At 38.4% G+C, this 18,185-nt stretch overlaps 1 protein-coding gene across 2 annotated transcripts in view; it reads left to right on the top strand.

Moving 5' to 3' along the window:
• The window catches only part of nbas (NBAS subunit of NRZ tethering complex), a 201,533-nt gene that overhangs the window by 23,114 nt on the left and 160,234 nt on the right, over nt 1-18,185 (top strand). For both annotated transcript variants that reach the window (XM_084431969.1, XM_084431968.1), the window contains exons 11-18: nt 3,508-3,573; nt 3,718-3,846; nt 5,560-5,623; nt 6,020-6,213; nt 7,800-8,060; nt 9,896-10,021; nt 14,099-14,250; nt 14,336-14,473. In XM_084431969.1, coding sequence (XP_084288095.1) covers nt 3,508-3,573; nt 3,718-3,846; nt 5,560-5,623; nt 6,020-6,213; nt 7,800-8,060; nt 9,896-10,021; nt 14,099-14,250; nt 14,336-14,473 — 1,130 coding nt within the window. The remainder of the gene's footprint in view (nt 1-3,507; nt 3,574-3,717; nt 3,847-5,559; nt 5,624-6,019; nt 6,214-7,799; nt 8,061-9,895; nt 10,022-14,098; nt 14,251-14,335; nt 14,474-18,185) is intronic.

Below are 18,185 nucleotides of genomic sequence, written 5' to 3'. Positions count from 1 at the left end.
CCTTGGTGAGAGAGGTCAAGAAGAACTCAAAGATCACTGTGGCTGAGCTCCAGAGATGCAGTCGGGAGATGGGAGAAAGTTGTAGTAAGTCAACCATCACTGCAGCCATCCACCAGTCGGGGCTTTATGGCAGAGTAGCCCGACGGAAGCCTCTCCTCAGTGCAAGACACATGAAAGCACACCTGAAGGACTCCAAGATGGTGATAAATAAGATTCTCTGGTCTTTTTGGCCTTAATTCTAAGCGGTATGTGTGGAGAAAACCAGGCACTGCTCATCACCTGTCCAATACAGTCTCAACAGTGAAGCATGGTGGTGGCAGCATCATGCTGTGGGGGTGTTTTTCAGCTGCAGGGACAGGACGACTGGTTGCAATGGAGGGAAAGATGAATGCGGCCAAGTACAGGGATATCCTGGACGAAAACCTTCTCCAGAGTGCTCTGGACCTCAGACTGGGCCGAAGGTTCACCTTCCAACAAGACAATGACCCTAAGCACACAGCTAAAATAACGAAGGAGTGGCTTCACAACAACTCTGTGACTGTTCTTGAATGGCCCAGCCAGAGCCCTGACTTAAACCCAATTGAGCATCTCTGGAGAGACCTGAAAATGGCTGTCCACCAACGTTTACCATCCAACCTGACAGAACTGGAGAGGATCTGCAAGGAGGAATGGCAGAGGATACCCAAATCCAGGTGTGAAAAACTTTCCCAAATCTTTCCCAAAAAGACTCATGGCTGTATTAGATCAAAAGGGTGCTTCTACTAAATACTGAGCAAAGGGTCTGAATACTTAGGACCATGTGATATTTCAGTTTTTCTTTTTTAATAAATGTGCAAAAATGTCAACAATTCTGTGTTTTTTTTTTTTGTCAATTTTTTTGTCAAAACTGTGTGTACAATAATGAGGAAAACTTAAATGATTTTAGCAAATGGCTGCAATATAACAAAGAGTGAAAAATTTAAGGGGGTCTGAATACTTTCCGTACCCACTGTATATTTATATACACTGCACTACACACAAATAATATACAATTAAATGATGCTTATTTTAAATGTATTGTGCAGCTTTTTATAATCTTTCAATATGCAAAACCATGATAATATGAAACGCTTCAAAACAGAGCGGCACAAAGCGTGTATGCGCATCGCGGGTGCAGAATGATGTGCTTAAAGCAACATGGAGTCGCAGTGCGCAGCGCTGCACAAGTGCGCTTTTAAAAGTTCACGGCACAAAGCGAAGAAATGTCGAGCGCACAAATCCTAGTGTATATCTGTCTAACAGTTTATTGATCATTTTGTTTCTTCACAGATTTAAATTCCAGTTATTGTGCGTTTGATGCCAATTCATAGTCCTTGTGATGTGTGTGATCTAACAGGCACACGGTAGCGACTAGCGAGTCGTTTAAAAGCAGTAATAAACTCCTGCAAAATGAAGTCATTTTATGCAAATCCACAGCCCTTTATCTACAGATCAAGCATTATAAATGTGAATCTATCATATTGGGGAGAGTTTTACCGTGCATCCTGCCGTAACCGGACGAGGCGCGCACGTTGTTTGAATACTGAATGGAGAATGGTTGACAGCCACAGAGAGGAGGGAAGACGAGTTTCTTTGAACTTTAATTTAATGCTGTAAATAGACTTCTGTTTTGTCCCTCACATTGTTTTATTAGCTATTGAATGGCTTCAGATGACTTTGAATATTTTGCTGGAAATCTTAATTTGTGCTTGTCTATTTATTTTGGTCCATGACTCCCCCTTGTGCCGTAGGCCTATAAAAGAGCGCAATAATCGCGGTTGTCTGAAACAATCGCGGTTAGATCAAATAATCGCGATCAACGGTTATTTAATTATCGCGACAGGGCTAGCCGTGAGTCTTTCCATACTCGTGTCAGGACCAGGAAAAGCATCCATGACATGCACTCTTTCACAAAAAATTTAATAAAACCTGGGCATCTTAGGTCTCTGATCATTGGCTTTGATCGTCTATAGTTTTCCACTGGAGAAACCTGAGTTGCCTGAGTTTCTGAAGAAAATCACTGTCTTGATGTTTCGATGTTGGTTGGTTGACAAGTGCTGGAATGCAGTTAGTAAGGTGTTTTGAGTGATTGTATTGGGTTTTCTTAGGTTACTACTAGGGGAGTAGGCTTTTTGGATTGCTGCTAAGGTTTTGCTTAGGGTGTTGCATTATTGACTTTGCATCTATCCTCAGCAAATCCCTAACTCCAAGTATTTTCAGCGCTTGCTTTTATATTGAATTTTATAAGAAGGTTACTAACTCTCTAGTAGTCCTTGCGTTTGTATGGACTGCTCTACCCCTTAAGAAACAGAGATGAATCAAGGTGTAAAGACACTTCTTCACTGACTGTTACTCAGAATACACAATCTCACATCTCTGTTTCACAAACCTGAAACCACATGCTCATTTCTGGTTCTCTTAGGCTGTAAAGGTTTTATGTAGTGAGCTCTGGAAGCTACATTGTAGGCTTAATAAGAGCTTTAATGCTGAAGCTTCTTACATGTCTAATGGTATGACTTCATGCACATAGTTATGATGAGAAACTTCTAGAATGTTCTGATTGAATTGGTGGAACCTGTATTGATATTCTTCATATTTATTAAATATTAAATTATTTATTTATCTCTTTGGCTCTTGGCTTGATATAGTGTTATTGAACGTGTGAGAGATCATCATGGTGGGTATTCTGTTTGAAAGCTCACCATGATCTCTCGCACACCTTAAACATGTTGCTCAAAGGTCTGTGAAAGACCAAAAAGCATCCTACGAAAAGCAACACTTTTGATTTTAAAGGTATAGTTCACCCAAGAATGAAAATTCTGTCAAAATTTACTCACCCTCATGTCGTTCAAAACCCATAAGACTTTGGTTAATCGTTGAATCACAAATGAAGTTATTTTTAATAACACCTGAGAGGTGACCCTCCATAGAAAATCCAGATAACCAAAATGTAGAAGATCCCAAAAAAGTCACATAGGCGTTTAAAATAAATCCATATGAATCAAGCGGTTTCAACCAAGTCTTGTGAAGAGACACGATTGCTTTATATGATGAACAGAAGCTCAAACGCGTGTGTGATGCACAAGAACCAGTGAGGTTTGTTCTAGCATGTGACGCACACAAAAGCTTCCATGTTTACCATATGTTACGCTCAATGTATGTGTGTTTATATGTGAATAAAAGCCTAAATGAAATCTGTCCACCATATAAGTGATCATAGTTATTTGGTTTCTAGCTGGTCCAAGTTGGTGATTAGATCGTTTGGCCCACAGTTTGATCAACTTAAGATATAGTAGTATGACCAAGTGGTAGATGGATTGTTACTGGTCCAAGTTTGTCTACCATCTTGGATCAGTTATAAACCAGTTACCAGTTTAACCTGAATTTTTCTGGAAATTTTACTAATGTAACAAACAAATGTTAGTATGTAAATGCATCCATGATATTCATGAAGGAAGTTATTAATCATCATTTCCTTTTCTTATTTAGTCCCAGAGGCGAGGATTCTTCAGGGTGCCCAGCTTTCGACTTTTCTCCAGGCGTAACAGTGAACAGGTGACTCGCATTGGTTTTTGTGTTGCCCTGTCTCTCTGGGCCACAATGACAGCGAATACAATAAAATGCCAAAGCTCAATTTCATTCTGCTAAAAACTCTGAATAAACAGTGCAATGCCTAATTGAACGTGTATGTTTACTCAGGATGGCGTGTTCAGAATGAGTCTGTCTCCTGATAGCACAGTGCTGGCTGTCATCCACTTCTCTGGCAGTCTCAGTCTCTGGAATATTCCATCATTCAAACTGAGAGGCAGCTGGAAACAAGAGGAACAAGTAATAAAATCACTGTGTGCGCGTGTGCTCGATTTCAGAGACTTAAAGCTGAAGTGTATACGATTCTGTGCCACTATTCTAATCAATGGGATTGTGAAAATCATGGGGTTTTTTAAAGGATTAGTTCACCCCAAAATGAAAATTTCCTAATAATTTACTCACCCCAATGCCATCCTGGATATCCATGTCTTTCTTTCCTCAGTGGGAGAGAAATTATGTTTTTTGAGGGAAACATTTCTGGATTTTTCCTCTAATAATGGACTTCATTGGTTACCATCGTTCTTAAGTCCAAATCAATGCAGTTTCAAAAGTCTTTGAAGTGTTTAAACGGGCTGTACGCGATCACAGCTGAAGAAGAGGTTGTTATCTAGCGAAATGATAGGTCATTTAAAAAAAAAAAAAAAAAATTGATAGACTTTTTACCTTCAATAGTTCGGATTGAGCTGATCAACAAACGGACAGGGAACTACGTCATCATGTTGAAAGGTCACGCCGGCGCCGGCAGAAGTACTGCCCCACTGTTTACAATGTTACCGTACGTTGGAGGATAGTTCAAATAGTATTGTTTGCTATTATATATATATATATAGTAATAGTATTCAGTGAATATGAATAGTATATGAATAACATTCTGATGAATATGAATAGTAGTTCAAATAGTATTGCCGGTGCCGGCGTGACCTTTCAACGTGATGACGTAGTTCCCTGTCCGTTTGTTGATCAGCTCAATCCGAACTATTGAAGGTAAAAAGTCTATAAATTATTTAAAAAAATTGAAAATGACCTATCCTTTCGCTAGATAACAACCTCTTCTTCAGCTGTGATCGCGTACAGCCCGTTTAAACACTTCAAAGACTTTTGAAACTGCATTGAATTGGACTTAAGAACGATGGTAACCTATTAAGTCCATTGTTAGAGCAAAAATCCAGAAATGTTTCCCTCAAAAAACATAATTTCTCTCCCACTGAGGAAAGAAAGACATGGATATCCTGGATGGAATTGAGGTGAGTAAATTATTAGGAAATTTTCATTTTGGGGTGAAATAATCCTTTAAACAGGCTTCTCAATCACTTCGCTTGCCTGCCATTGGTTAGGCAATCAAATAGTCACACCCCTAAACGCACACCTCTGTCTGCAATTTTCGTTTCATGCTGAGTCTGACTTTAAAGGTGTGCTACTCAGCAATTTGTTACGCAGACACCTAGTGGTGTGCATGCAAAAGTGTACTTTTTCTATCTAGTAGCTAGGTATGTGATTCCAAGATGGCCGCCCCCATGAGGTGACCCTCATGTAGAATAAAACCGCTTTTGATTACTGATATGGCTGAAGTCTTCATTTCACGAGTGTACATCATTTAAAAAATAAGTTCGTTCTGTTTTTTAACATTTCAATGTGTTAAACTTGAAAAGAAGTTGTGTAAAAGAAGAAAACATGGAGAAATTATACATTTCAGCTTTAATATCGCTTTCCAGGGCACAGCTTGAAATGAACACACCTTTTAACAATATGTCATAAAATGATTTGTTTGTTCTTGTCTATGCATGCCTGTGCATCTTTGTTTCTCTTTGTAGCACTTGAAGTTCAATCTTCTGATGTCACGTTCCTCTGATTTACCCACCACTTTGTGTTCAGAATGCGTTGTCACTTTAGAAACAAAACCTCTCCCTGCTATCCCCTTTTGCCCTCTCTCACCTTGCTCTTTCTCTCCTTTAGCCGGGATTTGACGAGATCAATCCGGAATGGAAGACTTCGCTGGAGAAGAGAAAGAAGATAAAAGGTAGCCGGACCCTCAACTATGGACGTGTATCTACTCCTACACTTACCTAGCACTATTAATTATGTAGCGAGTCCAGACAGAAGGGGTGGGAGGGAGAAGAATGCTTTAATAAAACCCTGCGTCTTGTGTCTTTGCGGAGAGGCGTTAAATTCCGACAGTGACATTTTGATTGTGGGTTTAGATCACACGTTTTCATAAAGCTTGTCTTTCTGCTTGTCCTCGGCTTGTGCTTTCTTTTCTGTTTCCTCTTTTGAAAATGGTGTTTCTAAATCATATATCACGTTTAGCTGTGGAAGGGTGACTTTTAAATGAATGAATGTCTGTGAAATGTTTTATTTATGATATTCAGATTTGTTTTCCTGTGGTGTTGTTCTCAACACCTGTCTCTCTCCTCAGATAAAGAGCAATATCAGTCTCTGTTAGATGTGAGCTGGTGGAGTGAGACCGCTTTGATTTTAGCCCGGTGTTCTGGGGCCCTCACTGTGTCTTCTGTGCGGACACTCAAAAACCTTCTCGGGAAGTCCTGCGAGTGGTTTGAACCCTCACCGCGAGTCACCTCAGCCCATGATGGGGGATTCCTCAGTTTGGAGGTGTGTGTTTCTACATGTAGCAGTTTTAACCAGTGTCAAATATTGAATATTCCTGATATATTTGTGATGATTTTGATGGTGGTATAAAATTAAGAAACATGAATCACTCTAGCAAAGTTTAATTGATTTCAGGACTAACTCAACTTGAAATATTGATAATTTTCATTTATTAGTATGTTTTAGTATTTCATATGATTTAGTAAATTATATATGTATTTAAATCTTGTCGTTTTATTGGTACATAAAAGGAATAAGTATCATTCTCCTATTAATATCCTGTAATTTGTGTAAAACAGTGTGAAAAAACATGCATTATTAATTTTAGCTAGTTTTGGATTGTCATCCTGCTTAAGTCCTCTCCCTAATAATACAATATTTAATCATTTTAACATGGATGCATTACATTTGACCAAAAGTGACAGTAAAGAACATTACATTCATTGTTACAATTTCTTTATTTCAAATAAATGCTGTTATTTTGAACTTTCTATTCATCAATTCAGCTCCAGATCAGCAAGTTAGAATTATTTCAGAAGGATCATGTGACACTATGCCATAACAGCAATAAATCACATTTTAAAATGTATTTGGAAAGAGATAAAAGTTATTTTATGTTGTTTTGTTTTGATCAAATAAATGCAGTCTTGGTGTGCATAAGAAACCACTTTCATAAACATTTTAAAAACTCTTCCTGACTCAAACTTTTGAACTGTAATATAATATAATATAATTAGGGCTGTCAAAATTAACAAATGAATTAATACAAATATTCAATGCAATTAACGCAGCATCCTTTTTTCAATATTTTTACAGTATACAAACATATTAAAAACTTTAATGTTCTGTGCGATTAATCGAGATTAATTTCAGAAAAAATTGCGATTTAATTAACTTTTTTTTAATCGATTGACACCACATAATATAATATTATATCATTCATCAGTCCTTGTGACAACATGCTTCTTCATCCAGAATGCAGTCTTTCATTCGTAGCCGCTGATGGCAGTAATTACTTTTGTAAAGGAAGTCGTGTTATTCAGACACTCTCTCTCTATCTTCAGGCCATCATCATAAAAGTGCTTTACCGCTCCTCATCCTCTGATAAGAAAAAAACTCATCTCTTCCGTCTCCACCTCATTGTTTTTTGACGCTTTGCACTGATGTAAAGCTCTCACAGCTAGAGAGATGTGAACCTGGAGGCGAGTACAGAGGGATGGGAAAAAGGAGAGTGAGAACATTAGAGAGATGTCGGGTTTTATTCTGGCTGTATGTTCGGTTGACGGTTTCCTCACTCCATAGGGAAATGCAGCACCCAGCTGCGGCGTCGACTGTGTGAAGTTTGTTTGATAGATTTTGCAGTGAGTGAGAAAGAGAGAAACAAACAGGTAGTGCCAGGGAAATGTGTTTGTGTCCTGAAGAAACAGGGTTTGTTAGACTTCCAAGTCCATAATCAAAATCATCTCATTTAGTTTTTTCTAAAATAATCGAAGGATTGTTCCGGGAAACTTTCTTTAAGGTTTTGTTGTCCTTGGGTCAGCCAACCAAATCTTTTTAATCTCTTTCTTTTGATCCCTTTGTCCTCTCAGTGTGAGGTAAAGCTGGCCCATAAGCGTTCTCGTCTGGAGAGCAGCGTGACGGGTGAAGAGGACGATGGAGAGGATGACTCCGACTCGGATGAAGAGACCTCGGCGAAGGCACGTTATTTTGGATATGTGAAGCAGGGCTTGTACTACGTGACTGAGATGGAACGTTTCGCCCCTCCCAGAAAACGGCCGCGCACCGTCATCAAGAACTACCGCCTGGTCAGCCTGAGGTCCACCACGCCAGAGGAGCTCTACCAGAGGAAGGTGGGTTACTATGACAACCTGACGGAGTGGAACCGCCCACTTGTCCAAACTTAAAGGGGTGGTTGATTATGATTTCACTTTTCTAACTTTAGTTAGTGTGTAATGTTGCTGTTTGAGCATAAACAACATCTGCAAAAGTTACAATGCTCAAAGTTCAAAGCAAAGGGAGATATTTGCTTTTAAAGAAATAGCTTTTTAAGGACTACAACAAATGGCTGGTAGGGACTACACGAGCTTCCTCCCGGGTTAGTGACATCACCAACTCTAGAATTTACATAAACCCCGCCCCCTGAACACGTTTTATAGATTTATAGCTACATAAATTCATTAACTAACCATTCAGAAATGTCCTGTTGCTTCTTCATGTTGTCACCCCTTCTTGAGTCTCTCCATCATTGTCTTAATCCGGTTTGAACATTTGAACAATTTTCAGTGCATGTCTGTGTGAGTGCAAGCTGTTGAAGCTCCGCCCCCTGTGCCGCGAGCACCAGCTCATTTGCATTTAAAGGAACAGACACAAAATGGTGCGTTTTTGCTCACCCTCAAAAATGGACAACTTTGACATGCTATATAAAATATCTGTGGGGTATTTAGAGCTGAGACTTCACATACACACTCTGGGGACATCAGAGACTTATTTTACATCTTGTGAAAAGGGTATTATACCACTCCTTTAAACTGTAAGGGATAGTCATTATATTGACAGAATGACTGTAGAATTGCTCTGCTTATCATAAAGAACTCTCCAAATAAATAAACATCTGGACATTAACTATTGATTGTGAATTATTTTATAATCTTACCTGTATGTCATCTTAAAGCTTCCCCTATGAAAAAAAAACATCCAAAATGTATGAAACAAGACGAGCACTGTAACAATATTAGTGCAGTCTTGTTTTGGGTTCAAGGCTGTGTACTTATCGGCTTTAATCACAGATTGTAAAAAAAAACTAAAAATGGACGTGGTGTCCGTGACATCACCCCTGTAGGTTTCTGAAGAGCATTTTTGAAGCCCAAAGTGGGCGGAGCCGGCCGTCGCCATCTTGGCAGCGCGTCACCGTGTGTCACTCCTGGATAACCGAAACTGGGCAAAGAGGCGGGATTAGCTGAGGTGACGTGACGGCTAACTGACAAACGGCTAGAAGTGACAGCGGCGGCAATCCACCTGTCACTCAAGTGGCCACGCCCTTAATTATGCAGAACATAAAAGGCTTAATAGAATTTAAACGGATGAGTTATAAATAAATTCACCCCCTCACACAGTTGTCATAAAGGGCAAAATTAGCTATATAGACCGAAACCACTTTTTGTACCAGGCTGTAAACGTATTTTTTTTTCTATTGGGCATTTTAACATGGGGGGCTTATGTTTTTTTTTTTGCCATTAAAATAGGCATAGACGGTAATAAACAAATATAAGGGTTTTCACAAGAATAACAATTCACGCTATGTGACCGAGTGGTCTAGGAAGATTATGTAGACCTTAAAGATTACCTTGCAACATCAGCACAAGCTCATTAATATTTATGAGCACAGCATTTTACATATAGTGACATCTCAACGCTCCCATCTTCAGCCTCTTGCTTTTAAAACTCAGTCCTTGCTTACACTCAGAAGAAGGAATTGTGGAATAAAAGCGAGAGAAAGATGAATGTGAATTGGGTGAAATAAAATATGCCAACCTCAAAGTTACAACAGCATTTTGTGAAATACCTCAGATCCTTATAGATTTACTTTGTTGCTGTAATATTAACAGGCAATAACAGTTTTGTGAGTCTTAGACGGACCATTAATAAGACGTAGAGGTTTATCTGGTGGGTGTGTTTGTGTTCACAGATTGATAATGAGGAGTATGGAGAGGCTCTCTCTCTGGCTCAAGCATATGGTCTGGATTCGGATCTCGTCTATCAGAGACAGTGGAGAAAATCGACCGTCAGCATCGCTTCCATTCAGGACTACTTGGTAGGAGTCGTTCTGTAACCACAACATATGTAACACTGAAACAACCCATGAAACACTTGTTTTCCACTGAGAATGACCCAAAAAACAAAGCACTGTGGTTGTTGAAAATGTGAAAAATTGACTAAACTGAACATTTCTGACTAAAATTGGTGTTTAGTATAAGTAGGTCTTAAAGGGTTAGTTCACCCAAAAATGAAAATTCTGTCAGTAATTACTCACCCTCATGTTGTTCCAACCCCGTAAGACCTTCGTTCATCTTTGGAACACAAATTAAGATATTTTTGATTAAATCTGAGAGCTGGCTCACTCCTCCACAGGCTTCTAAGACACTATAACTTGCTGGCCCAGAAAATGTATTAAAGACATCGTTAAAATAGTCCAAGTGACTCCAGTGGCTCAATCTTAAGTTTATAAAGCGACGAGAATACTTTTTGTGTGCAAAAACAAACAAAAATAACGACTTTATTCCACTTTTCATTTCCTTCTCTCTGGGCCTCGAGACTTTTCACGTAGTGTTTAACCCTCTGAGGTCTGAGCTGTTTTCTGGGCCCTGGAGGTGTTCTGACATGCTCTGACATTTGTGCTTATTTCTGTTACTTGTGACATTTTCATGACTAAAGTCTGATTACACTGTATTCAGCACAAACTCTGCTACAATAATATATCAACAGCATGTGTGTAAAAGTTTGTAGTTTTGAGATAATGACATTTATGCGTGGTTTGTGAAAATACAAAAAAAAATTCTCACTGAAATAAGGTCATGAAACCCATACTGATTATTTCTTCACAAGACTTTTGAAAATTGTATCACGTAGCCTAGAATATTTGCTCTAAAACTATGTGAAAATCACCCTGACTGCTCATTCAGAGAAGACAATATATTGATTTAAAATTTTTACGACGTGTTTTGTGTGAAAAAGCAATATGCGAAGGGGCGGATCATCTCATTAATATGCAAGCTTTCCACACCTGAGAAAGACAAAGACACTCCCTAATGGCCCTATTAGGAGCTTATCAGGGCCCATCATTCTGACCAACCTTGCACAAAGAATGAGGAGATTAAAAAAAGAATGGCTTTTAAAATTGTTTGGATTTATTTACAACATAATCCAAAGATACACAACAAAAAAAACACTTATTGATAACAATGATCCAAAGAAAGAGACATTTGTGCCATTCCTAAAAACATTGTACATACCTTTCATTTCCAAGGTGTTTGATTTTCACTTTACCATGTTCATGTACAGAGACATGTACTGTGAATGTTGAAGTCAGCAGGACTCAGTGGCATCTGGGCCCTGAAAAAAAAAAAGAAAAAAAAAGAAAAAAAGTGAACATACTGATATCAAGAGAAAGGCCGGCACGATTTTGGGAATACATTTGAGATTTTTCTGGTTAAAATTGCTTTTTAAAATTCACAGAATACACACACACACTCACACAAATGTTTCCAGCCTTGTAGGTATAGGCTATGCGCAGTTCTGCATAAAATAATACCAATATAGCAGCCTATATACATTTTCAAAAAGATTTCAGTAACAACTAAGCTAGAGAAAAATATATTGATTATCATGTTACTTCAAATGTTTCCATTCGTTATGATGATATGAAATGAGATAATAGTAAAAACATGAAGCCGTTTGGAGCGTTTTGCTTTTCCAAAATATGATGCATTCAAACACGATCGCGATCAAAATATGATACATTCAAACGCAATCGCGATCAAAAATATGATACATTCAAACGCGATCGCGATCAAAAATATGATACATTCAAACGCAATCGCGATCAAAAATATGATACATTCAAACGCGATCGCGCTCAAATATAAAACATTTTGGTTAGGCCTACCATATACATATCTACGTTTGAGCAGATATCCACAAACACAGTAACAGTAAACACGGGTCTAAATATTATAATATTCACCATATATCTAGCAACAGTTCAACTGCAATGTGAAATTTATGCAACAATAACAAACTAATATGTAAGAATTTCTTACCTTATCTTTCTTGTCTTGAAATCGTGTTCTTCTTCTGGGGTAAAGCCAATGTAAACTCACGTCTTTCAAACTCGACGAAAAGCAGAGACTGATGAAGTGTTTTGTTTTTGAGGTAATGAGCGCGTTCGCGTTCCATGTGGAGATTTGCATGTGAATATCTTTTGCGCGAGTAGGCGTGGCCAAATTAACTGTAATGAGCAAGCGTTTGAGAAGCTGGACATCTTGTTGGTTTTATACAAATTACTTAAACAGAAAATATTTGTTTTCAGTTTGAATCCAATCATTTAAAAGTACACACTTAAATGTTTATAAAGGTATATGGCTCATAAATGTGAGACAAGTATTCGCTGAGTTTTGTTTCAGTTTATAGACGTGCTCAAGAAAAAAAAGTTCACCGCGACGGAGAGGCAGAACGCACACCCTGTTTATTTTCTTTATTTTTCAAAAGCACAATGTTTTGATTTGATTGTAAGTGGACACATACAAAAGTAGAAATATCACAGATTCTTTTTATATATTTATTTTTTCTGTATGACCATAAATGATGGAGTAATTTAAGTTTAAAGTGCTACAATGTAAAAAAAATCCAGCAAAACGCGGGGGCGCGTTTTTCGACCTCAGAGGGTTAAGCGTAGAGCGTCTGTGTTGCACGTCACCACGTATCACACACATGACCAGCGTCGCCCAATAGTGAGCCTACGTGGTGACGTGCAACACAGACGCGCTGCGCTTAAACACTACGTGAAAAGACTCAAGGCCCAGAGAGAAGGAAATGAATAGTGGAATAAAGTCGTTATTTTTGTTTGTTTTTGCGCACAAAAAGTATTCTCGTCGCTTTATAAACTTAAGATTAGATTAGATTAGATTCAACTTTATTGTCATTACACAAGTACAGGTACAAGGCAACGAAATGCAGTTTAGGTCTAACCAGAAGTGCAATAGCAGCAAGTGCAGGATATACAGTGGTTCATAAGTGCAGAACATGGATATGTACTGAATAAATATAGAGTTGAATACTATTATAAACAAAAATTTACAGATAGATTGTCCTATGAATATAATATACAGATAACTATTACTGTGAACAGAATTTACAGCTAGATATGTACTGAATATAATAATATACAGATGGCTATTACTATAAACAGAATGTTTACAGATAGATATGTACTGAATATAATATACAGATGGCTGTTACTATAAACATAATTTTACAGATAGATATGTACTATGAATATATATACAGATGGCTGTTACTATAAACAGAATGTGAGCATAATATACAGATGGATATTACTATAAACAGAATTTTACAAATAGATATATGTATAAGTTAGGCTAATGAGCAGTATAACAATGGATTTAAAGTAGTGCAAATAAAGTTTGGACAGAAGCTATCCGAGTGAAAGTGCAGTGGAAAGTAATTGCATATTACAGTTAAGGTACGATATTGCAATGTATATATAACAGTCGGTACTGTAAATAAACAATCGGCAGTGCAAATGAGCATATTCCAGTCAAGGTAGTAGTGCAAGATGCATATGTAAACAGTTGTTACTGTAATAACAGTCAGCAGTGCAAATGAACATTATAGTATTGCAAATAACAAAATGGAGGCAGGTGTGAGGAGGGAGAGGAGAGTCAATCAGTATATAAGGGGAGTGGGATCAATGAGGGTTAGAGTTTAATAAAGAGACAGCTCTGGGGAAAAAACTGTTCTTTAGTCTGCTGGTCCTGGTCCGGAGGCACCTGAAACGCCTGCCGGAAGGCAGGAGAGAAAACAGTCTGTGGGCTGGGTGAGAGGAGTCCTTAAGGATGCTGCGAGCTCGATGCAGACAGCGTTTCCTCTGGATGTGCTCGATGGCAGGTAGTGGAGCCCCAGTGATGCGCTGGGCGGTTTTCACCACCCGCTGCAGTGCCTTGCGCTCTGCAACAGAACAGCTCCCATACCACACTGTAGCACAGTTGGTCAGGATGCTTTCTATTGCACAGCGATTGAGATTGAGATTAAGATTGAGCCACTGGAGTCACTTGGACTATATTAACGATATCTTATTTTTTTTTTTTCACAGAGTAAGATAAAGAAAAGATCATGGGTGCTGCATGAGTGTGTGGAGAGGGTTCCAGAGAACGTGGATGCGGCCAAAGAGCTCCTGAAGTACGGCCTGAAAGGAACTGACCTTGAAGCATTGATCGCCATCGGGGATGGGGAAGACCGGGGCAGGTGTGTGTGATTCACTCACACAGATCTACAGATTTGCAGATCTCCTCTTTGGCTGTGTTTGTTAACCAGGATGTATCTTGCGTAGATTCATCTTGCCAGGTGATTTGGACTTGGACGATGCTTCATATGAAGACTTCTTGTCCATGGAGGAAGAGATGGAGCAAAGAAAAGAGAGAGAAGCCAAGAAGAGACAGGAGCTCCTCAAAAGAGTGGAATTTAGCAAGTAGGCACACACACACACACATACACACACACACACACACACACACACACACACACACACACACACACACACACACACACACACACACACACACGTCTGGTTCACTATCTTTGTGGGGACTCTCCATAGACGTAATGGTTTTTATACTGTACAAACTGTATATTCTGTCCCCTTACACTAACCCTACCCCTAAACCTACCCATCACAGGAAACATTCTGCATTTTTACTTTCTCAAAACAACTCATCCTGTGTGATTTATAAGCCTTTTGAAAAGTGGGGACCGCTGGCTGGTCCCCACAATGTAGGTGATCTCAGGTTTTACTATTCTTATGGGGACATTTGGTCCCCACAATGTAATATAAACAAGGGCACACACACACACACACACACACACACACACACACACACACACACACACACACACACACACACACACACACACACACACACACACACACACACACACACACACACACACACACACACACACACAAACTCGGTTTCGCTATCTTTGTGGGGACTCTCCATAGAACTGTATATTCTATCCGCTTACACTAACCCTACCCCTAAACCTACCCATCACACAGAACGTTTTTATATTTAGTTTACAATTTTAGTTTGTTTATTAATCAATTTTCCTTGTGGGGACTGCTGGCTGGTCCCCACAGTGTAGGTGACCTCAGGTTTTACTATCCTTGTAATGTAATACACACACACACTCACACTCGCACACTCACACACACACACACACACACACACACACACACACACACACACACACACACACACACACACACACACACACACACACACACACACACACACACACACACACACACACACACACACACACACACACACACACACACACACACAGCTTAAACAGCTGTTTAGAGGAAGCCCTTTTTAAATAGGCTGTTTGAATGTGTACATTTATAACATTTATTTTTTCCAACTTTTAGGAGTACAGAGCTTTCTGATGCCTTTCAGACCAAAAATTATAATCCCCTTGAGAGGGAATGAAATGTGAAGGCAGCTAATCATGAATAAAGATCCATTTTAAACTATATAAGGGAAATAATTTATGGAGTTAGAATAATTAAACAAATAATTGTCTTTTAATTTGTCACTTTATTAAGGGGAGACACCCCAGGTGAATACGAAAAAAAAATTAACTAATAGATATCAGCATGAAACTTCCCCAGTTGATTACTGACATTAAGACAAATATATTTTGTATTACAAGTTATATATTTATGTTTAAATATGCAAATTAGCTATTATGCGCTAATTTACATATATTTCCAGAGGAGAAATCTGAACATTGGACAAAGCCAGATTCAAAATTCTTGTTTCATTTTGTTGACATATTAGAGTCAAAGGTTTTTACAGAGGGGATTTTGGATATCTCTTTTTATCACTCCGTTAATCAGAAAAGACAGAAAAATCCAGTTTCGCCCCGTTTTTAGGTATAAAATGTTGTATAAATCAGAATCTGAACGATATATGAACAAACTCCTCTGTAAAAACATTAAGAATATAGATAGGAATACAACTGGAAAGTGCAGGAATACAGCAGTAAGTGCTGCTAAAGTGGAGATTTCTGGCTCGGAGTATGAGAAAAAAAACATTTTGAGAAAACGGCCTTTAAAGATTTGTATTGTAAAAATTCATACTTTTTTAGTGGAAACAACTATTTACAGACAAAATATCTTATCAAATCATTAGCAATCAACAATACAAACAACCTAAAACGCATCAAAACTTACATAACATTATCAACTGAACAGAACCCCAGAGAAAAACAGTCAAAAACACACTCTGGAAATGTCAGAGCACGTCAAGTGATGCATCTGAACCAATCACGCTGTCAGAAATTGACATCAGCCAATGAGATTTCGCTTTTAGAGTTAAATGCCCCATTTTACTTTCACGATTAGTTGCTGATAAAAAGGAAATGACCATATTTGGATCCGACAGCATTGTACAGGAGAGAGAGAGCTTTCCAACGGTATATGTGATGACAGGGTGCAGACAGCGATCGCGGAGCAGCGGGATGATTAACAACGCCAACTTTTGTTGAATTTAGGAGAAATCTACAGACGCAAATAGACAAAGTGTAGTAAAATAAAGACCTAAATGTGTATTTCAGACTTTTTTTCACCACAAGTCTGAAAGAAAACGTTATTGAAGACAAATATCCCAAAATCTCAAAATTGACCAGTGAAAAAAAAAAAAAAAAAAAACGATGTTTTTGACTGCCGTGTCTCGCCTTAAAGCAAAGAAAATTATTAAAATATTATCTTGGAAATTATTTACTTGAAATATTTTTGAATGATGCATTGCAGGGTCTATATTTTGTTTCTGTCCACTATTAGAGTGATTTTAGATGTATAAACTTAGTTTGTAGATTTATTTATTTTTGGATAAATTGGTAAACAAATCAATGTATAGATACAGTTTTGATTTGTATAAACCGAAATGGAAACATTTTAGAATTTTTGAAAGTGTACCTTTATTTGGTATTAAAAAATATTATGTTAAACATAAATAACTTAACTTGATATTTTTGACATTGCAATTTTGTTAAATCTTTTTTTTTTTATCCTCGCAAATTTTCCATAGACCCTTGTGGCGCCCTGGGGATCCTCGCACCCTAGTTTGAAAACTAGCACTCACTAGCATATAGATGGTACTAAAAGCCACAAAACTCATATTTAAATTTCATGGCATCTTCAAAAGTTGGACTATTTTTTAATTTGACTTAATAACTTTTTAAAACTGAATTATCCTGAATAGTTTTACCGTGCAATCTGCCCAAGAGCTAAAGCACAGCATGCTCTCAGCATGCTAATTAAAGCACCACCGCTAAAATGTAATGATAAAAAGAAAGAAAGAAAGAAAAAAAAACGTACAGATAAACTAGTCGACCTCACTAATGCGCTAGTTGGTTGTTGGATGTGACCCACCCCTAGTGGATGTCTTCATAAAGCTCATGAGGAAGTTACATTCAGTGGAAGAGATCTTGGAGACAACACAGATGGGAAGGGAGAGAAAGAGCGGGAGACAGATAAAGAGAAGCGAGAGGAAGAGGTGTAGGATAAAATTAAAGCCTCCTTTGCCCAGGAGGCCCTAATGAAAGAGCCCTCGGTTGAACACAAATTACGAACGCTCACACACTCGATAGGGTGGAGGGAGGAAGATATAAACAACAAAAAAAATCATAGATTGGCTAACATTTGCTGTAAACACTGCACTAATCAAAACACACTTGTTTACACACACAAAAAATTGCCTAATTTTTCATAGCATAACTCAGTTAAGCGCGCGCACACACACTTCTCTTCATGCATATCACACAGAACTGTATCTAATTTGCACTTAATTACTGTACGCTTCCGCCAGCGGTTTGACACCAGAGTGTGTGTGTGTGTTTGTGTGTTTACTCCTCAGGCTGTTTGTTTTTATGCAGTCAGCATATTTAATGTGTGTGTTAATATGGCTGTTTATGAGTGTGTCTGTCTGTCTGTATGATGCATGATGTCCTTTTCACTCCATCGAGGGAGAAAGAGCGATTGACCGAGAGAAAACCAGTGGAAAAAAAGGGGAAATGGTGGCGGGACAGATAGAAAAAGAGAAACAAAGGCATTTAGCGAGCGAAAGAGAAGATAAAAGCGATGGAGAAAGAAGATAAAGAGTGACATAGACAGG

Source organism: Rutilus rutilus (genome assembly GCF_951802725.1).
Source record: "Rutilus rutilus genome assembly, chromosome: 15".
Taxonomy (NCBI): Eukaryota; Metazoa; Chordata; class Actinopteri; order Cypriniformes; family Leuciscidae; genus Rutilus; species Rutilus rutilus.
This window is presented reverse-complemented; position numbering and strand designations above follow the sequence as displayed.